Genomic DNA, 19,018 nt, shown 5'->3' with positions numbered 1-19,018 from the left:
ACAAACTTATCATGAAAAAGGCGGCACAATGGCTGGCTATAGGCGTCGGCCACAGCCAGGAAGTGGTTTTTAATAGTGGGCACGCCCCTGGCAGATACACCCAACTACAATAACGCTTTAAAACTACACCTAACAGCTAACTGTTCTAGGCCTTATATAATGATCACATAAGCGGTCATGTGGTTCAACGTATTTTCTTAACATTGCCTCACGATAGTCCTTCTTGTCCTAATAGTTACTGTTACTGTCCACACCCTTTTGTAAATAAAGCAGTTGTGCCATCTAGTGGACTAATACATAAACTACTCCACACTGCTGCCCTGCAAACAATGCAAATTGGTTTAAATGTTTTTATTATTTGATATATACACACTAAAATGTTACATTGAAATAATACAAAAAAAGAAACGTTTTGGCTAAAGTACAATTTACACCAATACTGGTGTAACATCAAAATTGCACCCCCTGATGCTTATTCATTTATTTATTAATTGTGCATGCATCTTAACTTAACAACTCTCAAACAGGTCACCCCATTGTCTTTGTAGAATTTAACTGTTTATTTTGTAAAAACTGGGCAGCAGTGTGGAGTAGTGGTTAGGGCTCTGGACTCTTGTCATGGGTTGGGACACTGCTGCTGTACCCTTGAGCAAGGTACTTTACCTAGATTGCTCCAGTAAAAACCCAACTGTATAAATGGGTAATTGTATGTAAAAATAATGTGATATCTGTATAATGTGAAATAATGTATAATGTGATATCTTGTAACAATTGTAAGTCGCCCTGGATAAGGGCGTCTGCTAAGAAATAAATAATAATAATAATAAGAAGAAGAAGAAGAAGAAGAAGAAGAAGAAGAAGAAGAAGAATGTTTTCATAATGAAAACAAATCTTTTCGCTGGGAAGCAACTTTTTATTCTCTAAAAAGAGTAATACATCTGTATTCTTAAAAGAATCCAGAAATAACAAAAAAAGCAGTGACAAAACAATACAAATAAATACATGCAGCATGAATGCAAATTAAAACAAATAAAACAAAATAAAAAATAAATAAAGCTTATTTCAGAATACTGTATGTTAGTCGCAGCCTCAAATCGACCTGAAAGAATGTGCTTCCTTTTACAGTCTGCAGAGGGCACTATATTTTTTTCATTCCAGCGTTGGCGTGTGAAAGTCTCCTCATTTAATATCGTGTTCTCTGATGTTGTGGTAGGTAACTTAAAACAGTGGAAAATGGCTGGCACAGAAGGCATAACACAGCAGGAACTAAATAACAGCACTGGAGAGACGCGAGGTAACAATGAACGATTTGAATAAACAAAAAGGCTGTTCCTTGGTCCTTTATGTTTTCTTGACGTTACACCTTGTGTGGATTTGGCATTATATACGATGACAACCAGATATGTGTGCAGAATACTTCTACGTTATAAAATGCAGACATGGCCTGAGTTGCACTAGTTGCAGAATATTATTGTACGAAGTTTCCTTCGATTCAGTTTCCTTGTACATGCTCGTTCTATAGAACATAAGATATTTTCTTATTTTTAATGTTAAATTAGGCAGAATTGTCTCATTTAAGTGTTTCAATTTGGTTATTTCTAAATTAGATTTTTTGTTTTAATATAATTTCAGATGAAACAGATTCAAGGAAAAATGATTATTTGCAATCAAAGGTAAGTACTTAATTTTGAAAGGTGTATGTTGTAGAAAATACATACAATGTTTTGGACCAGAATAGTAGTCAGTGTAAAATTGTGTGTTTGCCTTGATAGGTTGAAGGCAAGGCACTCTCCAAGGAAGAAAAGCTGAAGCTGAGGAAGGAGAAGAAGCAGCAGAAGAAAAACAAGAAAGATGACAAGGGACCAGCGAAAGAGGAAAAGGCAAAGAAACCTGTCCCTGTCATGGATGGACAGCAGGCACAGCAACAGAGAGGTGGGGCTGGCGGACAGCCAAGGCTTTTACTTGCTTTACAGTTGCCTGTGGAGAAGATTTAGCACACCTCTTACATACCTACATATAAACACATGATTGACAAGCTAATAAGAAGAGTAGCATTTTTACACACACCAAAAAATAAAATATAAAATCAACCTTGTAGGTCTTCCCAGCTCAAGTGGAACACATTCTTCGTGCAGGGCTTGAAATTAACTTTTCCATGCCTTAGCCACCATGGCTAGTGGATGGAAAAATCCACCGGCCAACATCGTTGGGGGGGGGGGGGGGCGACGACAACGACAAAAGAAAATGCAAAAACAATCAACATTTCTGAGCAGTCTCAACAGGGTCTGAAACAATCTGCCTCATGAGTGAAGATATAGCTTCTGAGATGTGTTTGTGCATCTGCCCTCTCCACAGACTGCATGCCCACAAACTGCACAGTCACCAGCCCTTTCTGACAGAACTGTACATATACTAGCTCCTCTTCTATGACAGCGCTATCGGTTGAACCATCTGACATCACTGACAGGAACTTTGCACCTTTTATTTTCTCGTGCAGCTGCCTTCTTTCTACCTCAGCAATGTAGTGCATACATACTGTTGCTTGTTTGTCATTCCTAGATTTAGGAAGGTCTGTTCATCAACCCTATATTATTAAAAATTATTTAAATAATTAAAAGAAAAAAACTATTTTCTATTGACACACTTTCTGACTGAGGATCTGCTAAGCATTAACTTACTATGTTTTTTCAAGCTTTAAAACAAGTCAGTTCAAGATACAATTGATTCCAGTAAATAGTAAATTCACCCAAATTAATCTTAAATACCAAATAAGAGTTTACTTTATTTAATGTGGTTGCATTACTACCAATCATTTGAATCCCTTTTTCAGAGTTTGTAGCACGTAAAATATTATTATTATTATTATTATTATTAGTAGTCGTAGTAGTAGTACAGAAAATATTGGAACTGCTATGCTATATTTAAAAATAAATCTTGTATAATAATAATAATAATAATAATAATAATAATAATAATAATAATAATAACAACAACAACGTGTTGGACCTGGGGCACTTCGTAATATACAAAGTGTTTAAAAGAGCAGTTGCTGTATTAAAATTAAAACTTCACCGGTTACACTTTCAATGAGGTTAAAATACTCACCAGTTGATTGCATTTGTTTAGCAATGGCGTTGTAATAACCATAGCGATGAGGTCAAATTTAAGTTGATTTGAACTGTCAGCGACTGCAGTTTGAGCAGGGCGAGTGCCGGTAGGAAGTATAAACTGCACGGCGACACGACAGTGATGATTGCAGGTCGCCTTGCTCTTCTACGACAGTCAAGGGATGGAATATAAACCGGCCTTAACACTTTGATTTTCCCATACAATGTTGTGTTTCACCAACATTCCGCATGATTTAGTAACTTATTCAGCAAAATATTTTCCACACATACAGTATTTAAATAACATTTGACTTTATTGTAAATCAATCAGAATAAAAAAAACATGTAAACATTATTTCAACTAATTTAGCAGTAAGCATTTTGTTTTAGCAGTAAGCATTTACAAGTTCTCATTGACAACAATTTACATCTCAAAAAAATGACATACGATAATATTTATACTATATTAACAGAAACAGTTTATAAAAATCCTTTTAGATTGAATTAAGTAAATATCAGAAACGAACCTCAATTCTTAAACGAGATAGAGATTCTGACGGACTGTACGGAAAACTAGTCCTGTCACTTCACAGCGCAAGCAGCCCCTCCTTCTCTGTTTTGTTAGGTTGTCAGTAATATCATACGTGTTTTGCTAAGAAAAAAAAACTTGAATGACAGCATATATTAAATAATAGACCAATCAAAAGCAGAAGTCGTGGTGCTTATTGTGGTGACATCATTTTTTCAAGTTTCTTGTAGTTTTAGCCAACAGCTTTTGTTTAAAGGTACAGCAGTCTGTCGCAAATTCGCACCACTGGCACAGACCCGCTGGCATTCAAAGTGTTAAGTGTACAAAAACATACCCGCCACTGTGGCATATAAGTATGTGAAATTTACCTGCCACAGACCAAATTAACCCGCAGGTGTTAATTTTGATCCCTGTTAGTAAATGTTTCTCCAATTTCTCCAGCTCCACATAGTAAGAATGTGTGTCTGAAATAAGCTGGTCTTCATAGTCTTGATATGAACGGTATTGAAAGTTAGAGGTCATGCTCTCTTTCAGCCCCTCCCACATCCCCACTGGTGACCCCTGAGGCACCACCTACTGGGGAGAAAAGTGGGAAGAGTAAAGTGGAACTGCGTGCGGACCGAAGAGCCCGTCAAGACGTCGACCGAACGTCCAAACAGGGCAAGAAAGGAGACCGCAGCCAACTGGCTTCCACAGCCAAGACAAAGGCCCCTCCCAGTGAACCTCAACCAGGTGAATCACATACAAATATCTTTCACCCTGTTGTGAGACAGCAGCTACATAAAATCTAATTCCTGCAAAAATAATATATCTGATCAAAAACATGCTGCAAAAAATATTACAAATACAATTATTTAAGTCTTGACATTTTAACCAGCTTTTTTGCTGAAAGTCACTGGCAATATTTCAAACAGAAGTGTGCACCCTACTTCAGACCCCCACCCGGATGCAGCATGTAATGCGTTTCTTGCTTTATATACTGATTTAATAGATAAGGTTTGTACATTAACATTTGATTCTCCTTGGAGCGAATAACTATCCATGTAAATAAGAACATTTTTGTACTGATAAAATCCCACAATGCTGAATGTCTATCGTGATTGACTGTAATACCGCAAGAATCCTTGTGTAGTCAATGCCTACCCCATTTCCAGGCCATCGTGGCAAAAGGCAGACCAACCTGATGTTCCCGCGTATTGTGGTACTGTAGTACTCATTGTTTTATTTAACTCTCTTTGCAGTTGTCAAAAGACTTCCAGAACACATTCAGGCAGATGATCCAGCTGTATTGAAAAAGGTGGCCAAGAAGCTGGAACGCCAACAGGTAGGTCGTCACTGTAATATTTGTCTCTTAAACTTTTCCCATTGCTTCAAGGAGCTGACTGTGATCTGGAAATAAGGCCTGTACAAGTGTGGAGCCTGCCCTAGAGGGCTAACAGTAGACCATTTAAAGGTTATAGCTATTGTTGTTTTTCCAGTATACTGTATGACTGCAAGAGGCACTCTTCCCTGTTGGTTTATGGATATTTTAGATTTTATGATTTATTAAGGCTTTACTATGTTGTAATAAAGATCTTCTTACATTTTTAAATACTCACTCATTTTTAAATTATAAGTAAAAAAATAAAAATAAAAAGTGACCGCTGCAACTATCTAACCCATGAGTGCATATGTCAGACTGGCAGTGATGTTCTGTGGTAGAGATTAAGTTCTAAACACCAAGGTTGTCTGCTTGACTGTTTTCACTGCATGTGCTTTTTCAGGTTCCTCTAAGCGATCGCAGTAGGAGTGTCTCCGGGGTTAAGGTTCAGCACTTAGAGTTGACGTAGTCTGTTTGGCTGCCTTTGTTTTCACTTGCTGAAATTTAATTTGTCAGTTTGTGATTTTGAATCTGTAAGATTAGGAGCTGCAGTATGGACCATTATGATAGTCTTCATGAAGATGGCCTTTTGACATCTCTTTTTAGTATTCCAGTTTTTTTTTTCCCCCCTCTTAAAGGAAGTTTTATCCTAACTTCAATGATGTGTTAATAGAAACCAAAGGCGAGCGGTATTTTTTACTGCAAAGGAGTTTCTTGTATATTTGATTCAGTTTATTAGTATTTATTTTGTTGTTTGACATGTGTTTATATTTAGTAGCAGAGATTAAATGGCGTAAAGGAGCTTTCACATAATAGCAATGTTTCCTTGGTGTTCAGAAAATGTCCACAAAGTATATAAAATAAAATAAAAATGACAGTAACTAAGATTCTGAGATCACAATAAAAAATAACCAAAGGGAAGTGCTAATCATCAACAAAAATGCATTCTATTTCAGATTTCTGTGTTGTTGGTGTTTGTCCTGAACTATTGAAATGGTGTTTAACATTGGATTACTATTCTTCATTGCAGATTCCTCTGAGGTCAGATTATGGAAGCAAAGTCAGTCTGTTCTCACATTTACACCAGTATAGTCGGAAAGCCCCTCTCACCCAGCAGATGAGGTAGGTTTGAATATATAAAAAAAAAAACACTTCCATTGGATATGATTTGAGTACATTAGCATTTCAGGAGCACATGGTACATGCACAAAGTTTGTAGGATTTTTGAAATTTTCTATTAAATTTTCCTTTGCAGCATTCCCTCCACAGTTATCCACCCATCCATTGTGCATCTGGGTCTGCAGTACTCTCAGGGAATCATTGCAGGATCCAACTCTCGTTGCATAGCATTGTTGCATGCTTTCAAACAGGTAAAAAGCAGGCTTTATTTAGTAACAAGGTATAGTTTGGATTATGTAATATGAAGTGTAAGGTGGTAGTGTAATCTATGTTGTTAGCGATAACGTCTTTCGGATGAGCTATTACACCAGAGTTCTGTCTGCACTCTTTCAGTGCACAGAAAAGATCTACTCTACTTTTTTTTTTTTTTAATTTAGTAGTCGACAATTGTTTTTAGCATTTTCTCCCCAGTTTGGAATAGCCAATTATTTTTAGGCTCAGACCACCGCAACCAACCCTGCGCTGACATGGAAGTGGCGAAGACTTCCGTCCGCTGCCCTCCGATCGCTTCTTTTACACACTGCAGGACCATCATGCAGCCACCTCAGAGCTACAGCGTCAGAGGACAACGCAGCTCTGGGCAACTTACAGGCAAGCCCACAGGCGCCCGGCCAGACCACAGGGTTCGCTGGTGCGCGGTGAGCCGTGAGCCGAGGACACCCTGGCTGACCGTTCAGTGATTGTAAAGCACTTTATTGTGAATGTGTTCCTTTTCGTTCTTTCCTCCCACAGGTTATACGTGACTACGCTACCCCTCGAAATGAGGAGTTATCAAGAGACCTTGTCAACAAACTTAAGCCTTACATCAGGTAAAAAACTCGCACGACAGATGCTATGCCACTGAAAAGGACATTTCAGAAATGATCTCGAAACATTTGTTTTATTTATTGTTTGATGTTATCACATTTCTAATCTAAGCTGGTCAGTGTCATTGTATTAGTGTGAGCTGGGAACTGTCAGATACAGCAGATTAGTAGAAGTGTTCAGCATTGTGCAAAGCAAGGCATTGTGTATATCAAACAAGCAGATAGTGTTTACTATAGGTTATTGCTCCTCAGACAGGCATCAATTCTTTTTGTTCTGTAGGTCACAAGACCTGAAGGAAATACAGTTAGATGTTGTATCCAATGGTCTGGTATTAATCTTAAATTGCTATACAAAAAAAGCCATTTTTTAAGCCATTGCTGGTTGTAGTTTCAGTAGAAATAGAAGAACGTCTTTGAAAACCATGGTGTTAAACATAAGACAAGTTGTATTAATTGCTAGTTATTCTGGTTCCAGTAGTACTTGGTATGGGTTTCTGTGACAGTGGTTCGTAGTGGGCAGATGTGAAAGTGATGCCGTGCAGTAAATAATGTGACCACACACAGTTCCAAAGTCAAAGGAGATTTTACTTCTGGTTTCCTTTAGAAATCCTTTGCTCAAAATAATAGGTGGCTGGTGATACACAGATATTAGTATCACACAGCCTAAAACAAGGGTTGCAATCCCAAAATAAATGTGTCCAAACAGAGTTGCAAACAATACAACACAAGACAAACAAACACAAACACAGTCAAAGTCCAGTGAGTGAAACACTGTTTGCAACGAGGTGTTTTGATGCAGTGTATCCTGGGTTGGTGCTGGCCTCTTAGCTACAGCTCCCAGGGTGTAAGTTTAGCAGTCTATCGATGACAAAACAAAACGTTAACACACAGCACTGATAATACATGTAACACCCACGGTTTTACTTTAGTTTTTGCCAGTCCTTCAGTAGCCCACACAAAGGAACCTCGTCACACCCCTTTTTATATCATTAGTCACGCCCCCTTGGTATGGCAGGGAGTGAAATTGCCCTTTATCCAATCCGCGATTGCCTCCTAGCCAACCATGGGGATAATGACTTGCAGTATTGTGGCTTTGCCCCTTTTCTGGATTGCTGACTTCCAACTTTCCCTGGAATTGACAGTACATCCAGTCAAAGGCACATTGTTCCCTTGACACAGCGCCCTCACAGGTCGGGAGGGAGATTTATAACCAGGATTTATTCTCTGTCTGCCACAGTTTCATATACACGACAGCGTATTTTATTAAAGTTGATATGTGTTTAGAACTACATGTATTGTATATAAAAAAGCTCATGTTTGCCGTGAAAGAAATTGTTACAACAACTAGGCCTACATCTGCAGGTGTTAATGGATAAAACATGTTAACATTAATAGCATGTTTCGACTGTAGCAAGGGTGTGTTTTAAAATTTGTTTTAGTTGTTTAGTTTGTTCTTTATTCTAAAAGATGATGCGTGTTTAACCAATACTGCTTTTTGTTGCAGTTTTCTAAATCAGTGTCGCCCTCTCTCTGCAAGCATGGGAAATGCCATCAAGTACATAAAAAAAGAAATCTCCAATGTCTCCAGCAATATTAAAGAGGAGGAGGTGAGTTGAGCCAATCCTTATCAGTAAGACTGTACTACCCACAGTTAAATGAAAGGCATAGTTTAAATGATAATGATGAATAAAATAAACTTTTATGGTCACAAACTGCACAGCTAGCCATTTGTCATGTTAAACTACTACATGATACACATACACTTAACGGTCCAGATAAGTTGCGGATCTGTCGTTTTTATGCATTAAAAAATCAGAAGTACGCATAGCAATTTTGCTGCACAGCTTGTCTGCCTCCTCCTCGGATAAGCGGTTTCAGAGAAGATGTTTGAATTTTGAGAATTCGACATTTTTATGACATTAATCGATGTGGTTGCCAAACCACATAACCAATCAGCTTCATATTAACAACAGTTAATCAAGGACTATCCCTCAACATGTATATAAATTTTCAGAACTCTAGAGTAAGCGGTTTCCGAAGCATAGGCGTTTTAAAAAATTTCGCAAAATCCAATATGGCTGCCAAACCACGTGACTTGCGCAAGATTGGACGCCTAACCTGTTATCTGCACATAGCCACCTACCTACAAACCTGATTTTTTGTTTCTGCGATGAGGTTTCGGCAGAAAGAAAAATAATAATAATAATCCTTACAGAAACAATAGGCTTCCCCAGCCTGTGGCTTGGAAGCCTAATAATAATAATCCTTACAGAAACAATAGGCTTCCTAGCCTATGGCTTGGAAGCCTAATAATCCTAACAAAAACAATAGGCTTCCCCAGCCTACAGCTTGGAAGCCTAAAAATCGAAGCTACACAGGTTGAAGCGTAAACACCCCAGCCCAGCTACAAATCCAACTGGAACCACCATCAGAGGCAACCGTTTAAAACGGTGCCTATAATATTAAACAAACTGTTTTATAACTTATTAATGCATTTCCTTATTTTATCTGTATAGCTTTATCTGTATGGCTTTTTATCTGTAAGGCTTACCCCATTACCGTCAGGGTTGGCTGATTTAAATCAAGTCGATTTAAATCATGATTTAAATCACTTGATTTAAAAAAAATAAATAATTAATTTGTCATTTTTTTGTTTACTACCTATGTTATGTAGTTTCTCAAGGAAAAGACATGAAAGGTATGTTTTAAAAACCTTTTATTAACACAAACATCTTAAACTCTTACTGTCTATAAACTAAAACATAGGGCTGTATTCACGAACGGCGCTTGCCCCTGATTCTGTGGCGCATAAATGCAGCGACGACGTAAAAAAATACTGCATTGAAATGGTATTCTGAAGACGTCTTTCCCCGTTATAGAGCGCCTGCCCCATCATTAACATATTCGCCAAAGCGATTCTGATGACAGTGCAATGGGGTCCCAAATAGACAATTGAACACTGCGTTAAGACCCGCTGAAACCAGGTTTATTTAGTGGCGCAATCAGGAACTTTAACAGTTGAACACACTATAAAAAGCAAAGTAGTCCTAAGTAACAACTGCTTGTGTTTGGACTGACACAGAAAGAGGAAATCAGGGAAAGAAAAGAATGTGAGGGGTATTCTTCTCTGGCGTACGTTATCGCTGAATTCTTGTCGTTCACATTTAGAGGATGCCACAATGATAAATAACTTGCTTTATTTATGTATTCATTCAAGATTGAGTAATTTAGTTTGGTATGTAACTATTCACAAACAACCATTTCCAACATCCTTAAATTTACAGTTTGGAGGTACTGTAGAGCTACAACGATGGTACTACAAAGAAAATTACATTAAAAAAAAAATCGTCACCCCTGATTACCATTAAAGATTGTACAGTATTTATCGAGGTTACTCATGACTTGAAGGTAATGTTGCATTTTACACCCTGAAATTACATTTTACTTTCTGTGTTAAAATTAGAGGGTAAGTTACTCCCAGACCTCAAACTTTATCTGAAGCATTGCATATACTAGTTATCAATTGCATACTTGCAATTGCATCATAGGGTGGATTTTATCAGCCTAGACCATCCCAGGATAAGCCACTGCTGGATGTTTTGATAGCATTTTATAGCACTGGGGGATTCGCCCTGGCGTGCATCAACCAATGCAGGGAGATTCACTGATGAAATACAATTCTGTAAAAAAAAGTGTTATTGGGTGTAGGTTGATGAGATCAACCCTTTATTGTCATTCAAAACAACAACTGTAAATTAAAATGTACTTGACTTCTCCTATAGCATCATGGTTTAAATGAGTTTAATATACCAAGAAACACATGGCCATATTTACATTTCACAATCAAGTTTGGCAGTAGTTTTATTACCGACTTGTACATTCAAGTATATGTAAAGAAAACCTACAAATACACATGCTTTTTGAGGCAAACATGAATGGGAGAGGATTAATAACAGACCCCAATTCCATTCAATCAGTTTGTGGTTGCAACAAAGTAAAAAACAATCGGCCAAAGATAAATGATTCAGACTTGTCATATGCTCTGTAGTTTTATGGAGTTTTCTAAATAATTATTAACCTAACTTAACATGTATATACTGAACATTTAAATACACCACCCTCGCTTGGTAATTATTTACATCTCTCTTTTTTAGAGTTTGAATAATGTAATTTCCTTTCTTTTCTAGGCTAAGACGACACTACAGAACTGTATCGACAAGTACATTGAAGAAAAGATTCACTTGGCTGCAAAAGCCATCTCCAAATCTGCCTTTGAGAAGATCAGTGATGGAGATGTCATTCTAGTCTATGGGTGGTAAGAGCATCACTTAACTTAAATATATAGATACAGTGAATCACAGTATGTTGAGATGTAACAAATTCCTAGCATCCAGACTTATGAAAACTGAGGTAATGTGTAGATATGAATAATAATAATAATAATAATAATAATAATAATAATAAACACAGCACAGATCTTAAGTTCTTTTATAAGCTAAATTCTCAAAAATGTAAACCTCTAAAGTCAGAGGTGAAGGTGTAAGTACGTCTCATTGCTCTGTTCTCTTCAGCTCTTCCCTGGTGAACTACATCCTGTGTGATGCCTTTGAGAGGGGGAGGAAGTTCCGGGTGATAGTGGTGGACAGCCGGCCGAGGCTGGAGGGCCGGGAGACCCTGCGCAGACTGGTGAAGAAGGGACTCTCATGCACCTATGTGCTGATCACTGCAGTCTCTTACATGCTGCCAGAGGTAAGCCAAAACATGATCATCACAACAAGGGCATACAGGTGAGGTGACCTTGACGATACATGCAAGACTCTGGTTGAACAATAACGCCTTTAAAAATATCTTGATTTTTAGGATGCTTTATTGTAGGCAATAATTTTAATAGCCTACTGTATGTGTCGCTAGTCGATATTTGCTTTGGCTGTGGAGATGGAGATTGCACATCACAATTCCAAGTCTCCAATCATGTGTGTGATGTGCTTTTATATGAATAACAAGTTGCACTTCATGCAACAGAACTAACTGAAACTGGAAACTGGCATTATTTTTATAATGGCATGTGTTGGGTCTTCTACACAAATAAATGGGAGTAGTAGTGAAGTGCTATTTTTGGTGTGGGTTTTTTTTCAGTTTGATTTTGTTTCAGGTCTCGAAGGTGTTCCTTGGTGCCCATGCACTCTTGGCCAATGGTTATGTGATGTCACGGGTGGGAGCATCCCAGATTGCGCTGGTTGCCAAAGCATACAACGTACCCGTGTTGGTCTGCTGTGAGACGTACAAGTTCTGTGAGCGAGTGCAGACTGACTCCTTTGTGTCCAATGAACTAGGTACAGATTTTCTCTGATACATATTTGCACATCACCCTTAACAATAGTTTAATTGGTATAAAGTATAAAAGTTTCTTTCTTATTTTTAATGGCTGTTTAGTTACAGGTTCTATGTTTTTTTTTTTCCTTCAGGTTATTCCCACCATTGGTATTCACTGTGTATAAACATTTTTCCATTTGATATATTTTAAATGGATTAAGTAAAGTTGATATACATTAAACTGTTTGACTATCCACACATTTTTCATGCAAAAAAATCTTTATTTAATTTTATCAAAACATCACTAAGCCACAACTAAAAGCTTTGTAATGATGGTCCTGTGTTTCAATAATAAGTCTCCTGTTTTTTTTTCTCTCCAGATGACCCTGATGACCTCATTGTGACCCGGAAGGGTAAAACTGAGCTGCAGAACTGGCAGGACATTCCTTCTCTTCGACTTCTGAACCTAGTCTATGATGTTACTCCTCCAGATTTTGTGGATTTAGTTATCACGGACTTGGGAATGATTCCCTGTACATCCGTTCCAGTGGTGCTGCGTGTGAAGAATGTGGATCAGTAATGGAGTTATTAAGAATAACTAATAGATGCTCTCAGCTATATTTTGGTTTATAAAACTTTTCTTTGGCATGGAATAAAGTTATTATTTTGTTTGGACAGTGTTATTTTATTTAAGATTAAAAATTCTGTTTGCAAAATGTTCAGTTGACATATGTCTGACATATGCAGGGGTTATAAAGTGAACCAGAATGGTCTGAACCAGTGAAGACACACTTTGTCAACATGTTTTTCTTATATTTTCTCTTCCAAATTTATGACAGAGGGGTTAGGTTTATGGATGAAGAAACCTAAACTGAGTAATCGGTCACAGGTGAGCTTACCACTGAAAAGTCCTTTTAACTGCCTAGGTTGTGAAGACATGCAAGTTTCTGGTTCTAAAAATAATAAACATTCCAAATATATGTAGGAATCTTGCTTGTTGCAAGGAATTCAGTTTCAGCCTGAAATTGCAAAATCAAGTGGTGTATTACATATTTTAGTCATTTGTACATCTAATGTATAATATGTTTTCCTTTGTATCAATGTGGTAGAAATTAGGACTACAACTGATTACCTGCTTGTTACAATTGAAAAGAACGCCCAAGCAACCAGTAAAACAAAACACCAGTATGTCTGTACATACAGTACATCAATCAAGCAGTCAGTATGATGAGTAGGTTGATGACCATGAGGTATACCACCAGTGTGTACAGAATAGTAGAGTACAAATTAACAGGACTGTAGGATCGTTGAAGGATATCCCAGTGCCTCACTTCAAAAATGGATTTTCAGACAACACAATGTCAGTAAATAAATAATAAACACAACCATTATGCCAACAACATTGCAATAGTTAATGATTATATTTTTATTTAAAAAAATCATATTAAATAATTTGCTTAATGCAAGCAAATGTGCATTAAACATATCAGTTATTTAAATCCCCGCATGGAAGACATTTACAGAAATAGAGGCTGCAAGTACAGCTTCCAGATACAACAAGAGTGCAAAGAAACTCATAACCAAAGACTAAATCAAAGTAATAAAGCAATACCTATACAATTGCTTGTGTAAACGTAAGAAAAAATATTTTCTAATAAATAACAGGCCAAAAACTACCTATCCTGTTTTCTGCTCCACTATCATTGAAGCTCAATTGATTTTATCATTTAAATACTGAATATAATTTACTTGAATAAATGCCTACTTATGAACACAGCAGAAGATGTGTGTGACCACAAATTCTACCATAAAACTACAATCACCATTATTTTGTTTATGAATCTAGTTTCTTAGCCCTCTGAAGTGTGTACACACCTCAGTGATTCAATTCTGTAAAATGATTCAATCCTAATTCAATCATATCCTATTTCTGGATATAGTCCCCAAAAGGCAGTAGAAACAGCTTCCAGAGAAGCAAGACATGTAAATACATGAGGTTGAAACTCATTTATTCTTTCAACAATTATTTAAGTATTTAAAGCATGCAATTATATTTTTTTCTAAACTGAAATAAATTAATGGGCTGTGCATTACTGACCCAAGATAAAATAATAAAATAATCTTTACACATTATTTTTTACAGTGCCCGACACATGATTATATAAATGTTTAGTTTGATTGCAATGTTGCACTTACTGAGATCATTACCTTGCAAAATTGAGGTCCGGTTCACCTTAATCATTTTCACAGTGCTGCAGAGCTCATGTGCATTCTAGCTGAGCTCAAAATTAAAAGTACCAGTAATTAATTCTACCTGAAGTGATAGTGACCTGTATTTTTAAAACATTGGTTGTACAACTAACTTATTCCACAAAATGCTGTCAGTAAAAACATACTTAAAAAGTTTAATTGTTTCCATACTGTAAGTGTGGCTCACAATAAGTGAATAAACTAAAATATTACAGATAAGACCTCAGAAATACTTGAAAGACATTGACACTTCTGGTCAAAATCTTTTTCTAATATTTCAAAATGTCTTTTAGTATTACAGAATACCTTATTTTGACTATCATACAAAAATCCTACGTAAACCACCCGCTCAACACCCACCTTTTTTCAAATTGTCAGTATTGAGTGGGTGTAGCAGTGGCTTTGAGCTCAATCTTCTCTCTGAATGAATCTTTGTGCTGATAAAGTGTTAGTCAGGACGATTTTGCCTTGCGACGCTGAGAGAACCACAGCAAGGCAGAAGTAAGAACCGTCAGTGGTCCAAGAATCCCAAAGAACTCCAGCATAGGGAAGGCTCCCTGTAAGTAATACCAATATGTTACTAATTTTTTTTTTTGTTAATGACCAAGGCATAAAAAGTACATTGAAGTCAACCAAAGGTACACGTATGTGGGTTTCTGTTTGAACATTTATGCTTACCTCTTTGAGACACTTGTAGCCATAGTAACTGCTTGCACAAGCGCACTGAAACATACCAGGGCCGTCTGGTTGGCAGAGGGAATTTTCTGGACACAGCCAGGCTGAGAAGAAATAACAATTAAAAAAAAAAAGTCTTAACTCATTTCCTCAAAACAATTAAGCTTGCAACTGTACAGTTGTTTGTCAGCAAGAACACATTGCCATGAAAGTGAATGACTTGAAATAGAGACAAAAGGAATGGGCACAGTTCAGGTAAACAGATTTAGGTAAACATACAGATTTAGGTAAACATACACATGTCCCCAGTTGCATTGCAGGCATCTTTCTGCCCTTTACATATCCTCTCACTCTTGAAAATGTCCACATGCTCCCAGGACGTGTTTCCCCCAGGACATTCCAGTAATTGTGGCAAAGCTCTGAAAATAAAGACAAATGCGGTTGAATTATAGTACGTCAGAAATCTAGATCTGCAAAATTGTTCAGCACTTGAAGTACAATAGAGAAGAAAAAAAAATACAGAAACATTGCATAAAGATTTACTAGGATGCTGGTTTGTGAAAAAAAAGGTGTTTATAAACATTCTCAAAACAGTCAAAGTGAAATAGGGTACCACAGTGAACACATTTTTGCGTATGTATTCCATTATCTTAATTGAACAGAAACTGGTGTACGTACAGGTACTGCAAACTAATGAAACCTTGAAATGCTGATTCAGACATGTTCGTCACTGGATTATCTGAGAGATCTCTGTAAAAAAAAAAAAAAAAAAAAAAAGTCAAACACAAACAAGATTAAATTCCACGATACCCAACCTGAAAACAAAATACAGCAGGGTCTTTCATTACAACACTGAAAGAACTTGCAAATGTCAATTATATTATTCACAGCCTGTAACTGTTTGATAATTCCACAGCAGGAATGCTTTATATTGTTTATTATCTGAATGAAACGTTGCAGGCAGCCCGAAAACTAAGCAATGGACACAGTGGGGAATGTTTAAAAAATAAAAATAAATAAATAAATAAATAAAATATATATATATATATATATATATATATATATATATATATATATATATATATATATATATATATATATATTCAATCAATTTTGCCCAGTTTGCATTCTTTTCCCATTTTGTCAAACTCAATCTGTCCAAGTGTAGCCCCCTGAATGAAGCGCTTCAAAAAACTTACATTATCACAGCAGTGAAAGCTTGATCCAGGTATTCATCAACTTGTGTTAGTGAGCAGTTCCATAGGTCTAACCTGAGGGTCAGAGAAGCAGACTATGTTAGGACCACCAATTGATCGGAACATACTGTCAGTATTGTGTGTTTCATTATTCTACTGTGGTCAGTCGTGTATCTTTATACTGTGCTATGCACAGGTGACATGAGTGTAGTTTGAGTTTTACTTGATTTTACATAATAAAAAATTGTTTTGTGATGTGGATTAGTGGCGGCACCATTTAAAACGAGTCATTGCACCTCGGGGACACAGTGAATGAATTACCCGACAATCAGCTCCTGCTCTCCGTGTCTCTGCAGACAGCAGCGACCCTCCAACACAAAGCTGGAGTTGAACTTGCAGAACTCCCCCACTGCACTGCTGTTTCGCAGCCCGCCCCCACACCGACTGCACACCTGAAATGCAAACGTACAAAGAGGGACATTCCACGTCAAGGAATTTCAGACCGTAATCACCTGCATCTGAACATTTCGGATTTTTCCAATGACACCGGGTGGAATTACTGATGGAATATCAGTATTATAATGGCAACACATGTACGTTATCAGAGGCTTATTACAAAATATTATCTATCGCCTTTTAGGACAGCGTGGTTCTTAATTCACCACATCGCATTTTGTCAAAATTGAACTGTCACGCACCCTGTCTCCAGATCAACGTTGATTGATGTATGCGCTACATAACAAAGCGACCCAAGTGTCATGACCGTGTACAAAACAACAACATAAATAGAAAGAGAAACTAAATTACCGATAAGAGGTACAGCCACAGTAGTACTTAAACAACCTGGTACAGTACATATTATTAATAATGCATCGCAGTCAACTTAACGTACTGTAATTAAAAGACCAAACCCCATGAATGTAACTATAGGCACATCATTAACTAAGTAGACTGTTATTTTATTTGAAACACTATCAGAACCTTTCATTTGGGCGTTGTTTTTTTTTTTTTTATCGCACTGAAAGATAATTAATCGAGAGATGAAAAAAATGCTTACCTTTTGAACAGACCCTTGAGTTACTGGAAACCATGAATAAAGAAATATCAGAAGGAAAAACATAAAACTCAAGTCAGTTCTTGTTGTCTTACACATCGTAACAACGTAAGTGTTAGATCTGGTCAGGCAAGCACAGCGCTGTAAAGTTTCAGCATTTTCTCTTCTGCCGCCTGTTGGTTGGCGGCATTAAAGCACAGAGCTGCACAACCCCAGCAAAAGGCAAACAAGATCTTCTGCTGTTGATACTGTTATTTCAGTGGCACCCAAAGCCTCTATAACGAAAAGGCTTATTCATGTCGGCCATTGGTTTATTTTATTATTGCACTTAATGTGGAATTACTTTGGCCCCATCAGATCCAATTATATTTATCAGTTTCTCGGATTAACTTAATCATCACACTAGTATATCATACCCTCTAACATTTGAGAGCTGAAAATAGGTCCACTTGTGTGGCATTAAGAGATCAAGCAGCTCATAGTGTGTTGTGAGTGACCTGCTTCCATGGGGGTCTGCGACATGCCCCTCTCAGAGAATCTTTGAAATGTTAACTTTTAAATATGTAATTTCCTGCAACCTACAATTCACATCTGTATATTCATATACAACAAAAATCTGTTTATGTTTCATTATGTCTCACAAAATCTCACTAACAAATTCCACCATGCTTAAGAGCCTTCCATGTCTTCTTAACCCTGTGCTCTGTTGCTCAGTCCTGGCCCACACTTTCTTTTTAATTTTAATAACTTATATCTCTTACCCAAGTGCACAAATACTACAGAAGGAATATACATTTCTGTGCCTGCATGATATACTGTATAGGCATTTGTATATGCTTATCCAAATACTGAATTTAACAGTCAAATAGTTCTTGTTTCTGTCTGTTATATTTATTGCAATGTATTAAAACATTCTATAATGTCTCCTCCAACAAACATGTTTCACATAGGCCATCTGTATGTCTCCCTACTCTGAGCAGGGATGATTCAGTCCACAATGCTTGTGATTAGCAATCTCTCCCTTCTGCTGTAAGTATTGAATCTCATATTATTAGTTGCATTTGCTGAACAAGACCTTGGTCATGTCCATGCAATTTAAAGAAAAAGCAACTCTGGCTTGCCCTGCCCGGAGCCTTGTTTGTTAAAACTGCCTTGACAATTGTGATAAAGTCAATGGTGATAAAGTGCCATGAGGCCCAATGTAAACATCAATATAATGAATACAAGTACTCCCATAAAATAAACAAGGAACAATTCTTCAGAACATTTATTTTGTTGATTAGGTTATTGTGTTTAATACTGTGCTATGCCTATTGTTTAAGCCCATTTGATGTAGCACAGTCCTGCTTCTTCTGCCAAGTAATCCAGACCAATGTTAAATGAACATCAAAGAAATCAACATTTTTCCCAATTACAGTGCATACTTGTATGGGCAATGAGGGCCAGTCCTGTTTTGCCTTTGGTTCCAGCCTTGCTTTAAATAAGTATATTGAACATTTAGTTAATCATTTACTTCACAAAACATTTAGTTACACCCTTCACCCTGCTC

The 19,018-nt window shown here is 37.1% G+C and overlaps 2 protein-coding genes across 3 annotated transcripts; one reads left to right on the top strand and one right to left on the bottom strand.

Annotated features, from left to right (window-relative positions):
- The first annotated feature begins 1,181 nt into the window (after positions 1-1,181).
- Positions 1,182-12,969, top strand: eif2b4 (eukaryotic translation initiation factor 2B, subunit 4 delta). Of its 2 annotated transcripts, XM_034005446.3 has the most exons (13): positions 1,183-1,294; positions 1,633-1,673; positions 1,773-1,932; positions 4,171-4,368; positions 4,878-4,960; positions 6,027-6,118; positions 6,252-6,366; positions 6,908-6,984; positions 8,486-8,588; positions 11,169-11,296; positions 11,553-11,730; positions 12,134-12,314; positions 12,675-12,969. In XM_034005446.3, exons 1-13 carry the CDS (start codon positions 1,234-1,236, stop codon positions 12,872-12,874), a joined length of 1,617 nt encoding a protein of 538 aa, XP_033861337.3. In that variant the 5' UTR covers positions 1,183-1,233; the 3' UTR covers positions 12,875-12,969. The 2 variants fall into 2 exon arrangements, with proteins under 2 accessions (XP_058880507.1, XP_033861337.3); XM_059024524.1 differs by lacking the exon at positions 4,171-4,368 and having other exon boundaries at positions 1,182-1,294.
- A 731-nt stretch (positions 12,970-13,700) lies between these two features.
- atraid (all-trans retinoic acid-induced differentiation factor) lies at positions 13,701-17,672 on the bottom strand. Its single transcript, XM_034004001.3, has 7 exons — positions 17,473-17,672; positions 16,737-16,867; positions 16,419-16,490; positions 15,898-15,969; positions 15,517-15,638; positions 15,223-15,323; positions 13,701-15,101 (listed from the first exon to the last, which is right to left on the bottom strand). Exons 1-7 carry the CDS (start codon positions 17,566-17,568, stop codon positions 14,997-14,999), a joined length of 699 nt encoding a protein of 232 aa, XP_033859892.1. The 5' UTR covers positions 17,569-17,672; the 3' UTR covers positions 13,701-14,996.
- Between the last annotated feature and the right edge of the window lie 1,346 nt (positions 17,673-19,018).

Source organism: Acipenser ruthenus, chromosome 5 (genome assembly GCF_902713425.1).
Source record: "Acipenser ruthenus chromosome 5, fAciRut3.2 maternal haplotype, whole genome shotgun sequence".
Lineage (NCBI taxonomy): Eukaryota > Metazoa > Chordata > Actinopteri > Acipenseriformes > Acipenseridae > Acipenser > Acipenser ruthenus.
This window is presented reverse-complemented; position numbering and strand designations above follow the sequence as displayed.